The 6,000-nt window shown below is 42.9% G+C and overlaps 1 protein-coding gene across 8 annotated transcripts in view; it reads right to left on the minus strand.

The window, feature by feature from the left end:
• NAF1 (nuclear assembly factor 1 ribonucleoprotein) overlaps positions 1-5,283 on the minus strand; it is a 64,268-nt gene extending 58,985 nt beyond the window's left edge. For all 8 annotated transcript variants that reach the window (XR_008502115.2, XR_008502114.2, XR_010126166.1 and 5 more), the window contains exon 1: positions 1,492-5,283. Coding sequence is in view for 3 of the 8 variants with exons in the window: in XM_054485224.2 (XP_054341199.1) it covers positions 1,492-1,856 (365 nt within the window). In the remaining 5 variants the exon portion in view is untranslated. The remainder of the gene's footprint in view (positions 1-1,491) is intronic.
• Positions 5,284-6,000: the final 717 nt, after the last annotated feature.

Here is a 6,000-nt window from a genome sequence, read left to right on the forward strand (position 1 = left end):
CTGAAAACTCACTTGGTCCTTATCTTCCACAGGAATTATCGTTAACAGCAACCACTGTCTCCGTTTAAATTTTGTTTGTTGGCTCCCCACTTCAAGCCCTTTTATATACTATTTTTAAAGGTTCCATCCTCACTTTCTCTTCTTTCTGTACTACTTTCATGGATAATCCCATACACATTAATGATTTCAGTCATCATCCATGTGACATTAACGCCTAAATCTTCGGCTATGACATCTCTAAACTCCATGTCCAATCTCTGACGGCATATTGGCCACCTTTGTACGAATGGCCTATACACCCACACTCACAGAAAGTTAAAACAAGAAAAAGTGCACTATACTAACTAAACCTGCTTCTCCCCTTCAGTTTCCATTTGATTTCACTGCTGTTAACTGGCAAAAAGTTGTACCCCTTTTGACTTCTTCAAATATTTGGTATCCTCTGCCATCACCCACAGAGTCAGAAGTAGTATCCTGACACTAAGTTGGCCTATTATGACGCCATATCCCTTCTGCTTTCAAAACGTATCCCCAAATCATCTACCATTTACTTTTCTTTGCTAGTAAAATGAGCTCTGAAATCCCACAAGATGATTTTACTGCAATCTTAGTACTGCCAAGAAATCCAACCTTGTTTATAGTTGTTACTTCCCCCTCCCAGTCCATTTCATATCCTCTCCTTCTACTCAAATCCTTCAGCCTTCTTCACTCACACTCTCCGCTGATGACTTCCCTGAAAACTAAACTTCTCACCTCCTCAACACGTGTCTATCTTGTTAACCTGTTCAGTACCCCACTCAACACACTCAACTATTTGTAAACAATGTTCAGTGTGGTTTAGTAACATCCCACATGCCGGAGTCCTCTCCAGCCCAGAGGTTTCATATTTAAAAGACAGATGTGGGGGCAAGGGAGAAAGGCTCTCACAAAACGTAAGAAGCATACAATACTACTAAATAACACTGTTTAGCTACTTTCATAAACACGTGTTCCCTACAAGGATTCTATAAATTAACGTAATCGTCAAGAGCCAGCTTTGAAACACACAAAATAATACTTTTCCTGATCCTCAATGTGTGTGGTTCAAAGAACAAAGCCTAGATGTGATGGAAAAAAAAAAATCAGATCTGACACAAAACTCAAGTATAACCACAAAAGTACAGCCTAAACTGAGTAGTTACGGAAATAACCTAAGATCCTCGGGTTTTCTAAAGTCTAACAAAAAATTATACGATCTATACATAGAACCCTTCAGGCCACCAAATTTAGGAAATAAGTGAGTACTAAGCTCAGACTCACAACGCGACCAGCTGTGAGAGGCAGCAAATAAGGGGCAGTCGGAGCCAATACTTCAACACGTGAGCCCGGAGCACCAGCGACCTGCCCACCCTCCAGGGCCCACACGGGAACCTCTAGGCTCCTAGGCCCCGGCCACCCCCGCCCGTCATACAAGACCTCTCCCCACAGCTCCGGGTCCCTTAGGCACCCGACCTGTCCGAGTCGGAATCCGAGTCAGAGGTCTCCAAGGAGTCCGGCGGCCGCGCAGGCTCTGCGGCTCCTGGAGAGGTGACGCAGTCTCCGCAGGCCGGCGATTCAGTTGGCGGCTGTGGCTGCGGCGCTGGGGTCCCGGCCGCAACGGCGTTCAGAACGGGCTGCAGAGGCTGCTCCACGGCAGGCTTAACCTCCACGGTCTGCCCAGCGTCCGGGGACCCCTCAAACGACTGTAGCGGCGGCTGTGTCCCTGGCGCAGGGGCAGAGCCCGGAGACGGAGCCGCCGGACCTTCCCCAACTCCAAAGTCGGTGCCATTGAATTTCAGAGTTTCCAGCTGAGCGACGGCGGCCTCCACTACCTCCATCGCACCGCGCCAGAAACCGGGTCGGCCTCAGGACTGGGGCCCCTAGACAAGCTCACGGCTCTCTCCAGAAATAATAAAACAACTTAGGCAACCGGAGCAACAGTGCCTGGGCCCAACTTCCCGCGTTTCTCAGGTAACTACACGCGGAGGAGCCAAAAGACACGCCCCCGCCATTTACGCAGCAACGCTTTCCGAAGAGCGTGTGACGTATGTGGCGCGACGGCGCGACGGCGCTCGCGGGGGCAGGACACATGCGTCATACCTTTGAAAAGCAAGACTGGGGGTCGGGCGCAGTGGCTCAAGCTTGTCGTCCCAGCACTTTGGGAGACCAAGGTGGGCGGATCACAAGGTCAGGAGTTCACAGACCAGCCTGGCCAACATGGTGAAACGCCATCTCTACTAAAAATACAAAAATTAGCTGGGCATGGTGGCGCGTGCCTGTAATCCCCGCTACTTGGGAGCCTGAGGCAGGAGAATCGCTTGAACCCAGCAGGCGGAGGTTGCAGTGAGCCAAGACCGCGCCACTGCACTCCAGCCTGGCGACAAAGCGAGACTCCGTCTCAAAAAAAAAAAAAAATCAGAACTGGGGAGGTCCTAAATAGACCGTTTTCACTGCGTCATGTGAACCATTCAAGGCCTGAATGTCGGATTTTCCTATTGCTGCATGTGAACCAATTCTGCTTGAAGCGCCAAAATGAAGCAGGGATTATACAACAGGGGGGTGCCTAAAGAATGCTAAGTTCTGTGCATCAGAAACTTGAGCCAGGAAGCCTTGACAAGACACTAGTAACTTCATGAAAGTTAAATGAAGTTTATCCATCAATAGATCCATCTGTCGATAGATAGGGCATTAACCATTTTTTCAAAAATGTAACTACAACTATTCCATTTTCCTTTCTCCAAAGTACCCTCAAAGAGAGCAGTAATGGACAGAATTTTGCTGTGTTGTTCACGTTATGGTGATGTCTATATCATACTTGGCACTGTTTCGTAGTAGAAAGATGAGACTATGAGACTGAAATGTACTCACTTATTATTGGAAACCACTAGTCTAAATTGTGGAGAGAGCAAGCAGAGTTCTTAGGACTGAGGAAGAGATCAGAATTTTCTGGTTTCCTATTAGGTCTTCAATTTGATGCATCAGTCTCTGTGTAATAATAATAATCATTGGTACCATTTGTTAAACATGCATATGTGCCAAGGACTGTGCTAAAGATTTTATAAATTATTCACCGAGAATTTAGTGTGTCATCTGCAACAGTAGATTTTCATAGAAATGCAAGGCAAGTGTAGTAAGAGTAAGGTTTTAAGAAGCTTACAATCTACTTGAAGTAGAGAAGGGCAATGCACAGGAGATAACTAGAAAAATATTTGAAATATGAAATAGAAAATCCAAGTGCAGCAGAAATGGGAAGTAGGATTGGTAGGCTATATCATGGAAATCCTCCAAAGTGAAGAAGGACTTTAAACTTGGGGTACTAACTTACTAGCACAATGATTAAGCAGAGCTCAGAGTTTTCAACTAGAAAGACCTGTGTTCAGGTCTCATCTCTACCATTTTGTGATTGGTGTAACTGACTTCGGGCAGTTAATCTAAATCCTAATTTCCTTGTCTGTAAAATGGAGATAAAAATACTATCTCATTTAGTTCATGTGAGCACTAAGTAAGGTTTTATATAAGGGAGTGGCATGTCATACATTCAGTGTGCAAAAATACTTGGAAAATGGAGCAATGCATGAACTCATGAATAAAATATTTCATTAACAATGATCTTGCGAAGACATGCAGTACAGATTTGAGAAGGGAAGACATTTGAGCCAGAATTATTCCCTAGCCAGCCACTTTGTTGCATTTTTCCAGGAATTAGGTGATAAAAGTCTGAACTAGGGTTACAGTCAATGAAATAGAGTAAAGGAAATCCCCAGTATCAGGGGAAGAATAAAAGTACTCTAAAATTTCTGGTCAAGGAAATTAGAAAGAAGTTGGTATTACCAATAAAAACGGAGAAGTTGGCCGGGTGCAGGGCCTCACGCCTGTAATTCCAGCACTTTGGGAGGCTGAGGTAGGCAGATCACCTGAGGCCAGGAGTTTGAGACCAGCCTGGCCAACATGGCGAAAACCCATCTGTTCTAAAAATACAAAAACTTAGCTGGGCATGGTGGCGGGCACCTGTAATCCCAGCTACTTGGGAGGCTGAGGCAGGAGAATCGCTTGAACTCAGGAGGCAAAGGCTGCAGTGAGCCGAGATTGCACCATTGCACTCCAGCCTAGGCAACAAGAGGGAAACTCCCTCTCAAATTAATTAATTAATTAATTAAATGGAGAAGTTGGAAAGAGATGTGGGTATGTGAAGTTGAGTCTGAAGAAAAACTAGACAATTAAAAATGTCAATAGGCATTTAAAAATAAGAAACTGGAATTTGACAGAAATGTTAAGACCAGAAGCATAAGTTATGGGATAATTGAAATACTCATTTGTTCATTCAATAATCATTTTCTTAACATTATGATATGCTGTGCACTGCATTATAAACTATGCATACAGGAAGATAAACACAGTCCCTACCCTTATGGAGTTAACAGTTCAGTAGAAAAGACAAGTTGAAAACAAGCAGAAGGTACTATAGTAGAGAAATGTACCATGTAAATGCAAGAATGTATGAAATGGGAAAACTAAAGACAGAGAAGATACTTGGAAAATTAAGGAAAATACACTGTAAGAGATATATCATGGCTATAAGATTAATTATAGCCATAAGGCTCACTCAAGTGTCTTGAGGGGCTGATACTAAATGTATTTATCAATATAATACAAACTGGCCCTGGAGATTTCCACCCCTGGCCCAGTGATTTCCAGGAGACCAGGCCACTTCAGCACAGATGCAACTTTCATGAACCCTAAAGCTTACCCTTGTAAGAATAGCTTCGACTCCATTTATGAGAGAAACATCTGATAACTGACCAAGCTGAATACAGGTTTTAAAAAGGGGGAAGAAACCCCCAACACTGAGAACAGTCTCTGGTTGGAGACTCTCTTGATCATCTGAGTCCTGACTATCTGGTCTATGCCCCCAGCCTCTTCCCACTATCTTTTAAGAGTGATGCCAGAATAGACTACTAAAGCATCAGACAGTCTCTAAGACTCATCTTTGACTTGAATAGAACTGAATGGGAGAAGTCACGTCTAGGAAAGCTGGTTAAACAGGACCACCCAACCACTGCCTCACTGACAATGACAAAAGGCTTTACAATGCGTGTGATACTTGAGCTGGACTTTTAAAGAGAACCATGAATTTGTTAATCTGAGAAAATAGGAGACCTTCGCAGGGGATAATAAATAAGATCATTGTAATTTCCTGCTTAATTATTTATAAACTCTAAATATTTGTAAGCACACTTAGAATAAAATTCAGACTCCCTGCTTTGGCTTTCAACAGTCTACCTGATCTGGCCGCTACTTACCTCTCCAGTTTCTATCTCCTACCGTCTTCCCCACCCTTGTTTCACGTGATCACTGGTCTTGATCTCCCTTCAACTCACCAAGTTAATTCTTCATGTGTGACATTTTCACTCCTCTGTTCTCTCTTCTCTTCATATTGACGTGTCCTTTTTACTCATTTATGTTTCTACTCAAACACTACACCTAAGAGAGAGCTTTCCAGACCACCCAATCTAAGCTCACCCTTCAACACCAATCACTTCCTAGCTTATTGCTCACTGTTTTTATTTAAATAGTATTTATCTTCACGTGAAATTATATTTATTTACTTCTTTATTGTCTGTTTTTTCATAAAATTAAGTCTCAGGTGCCCAGGATCTTTGTCTAATTCACAGCTGTTTCTATAAGTGCCTGGAAACATAATAAATCCTATAAGGATTTTTGAATGGATGAATGAAAGAAAGAATAAAGCTCAATGGGACAATCAGAGTAAGGAATATGACTTAACAGATAATATCTGTTATTCTTTCAATTTAAATTAATCTGATGATATCTAAGAAAGGCTACTGTTTTTAAATAAAAATCTTTTGTTTGTGTGGTGGAAATGTTTCTTGTGTTTCAACATAATGAAAGTGGTACCTACGCCTAGCTTTGAAGTAGGTCAGTGTTTCACAAATGGTAATTTTTCTAAGTGCTTGTTTCAGA

Source organism: Pongo pygmaeus, chromosome 3 (genome assembly GCF_028885625.2).
Source record: "Pongo pygmaeus isolate AG05252 chromosome 3, NHGRI_mPonPyg2-v2.0_pri, whole genome shotgun sequence".
Taxonomy (NCBI): Eukaryota; Metazoa; Chordata; class Mammalia; order Primates; family Hominidae; genus Pongo; species Pongo pygmaeus.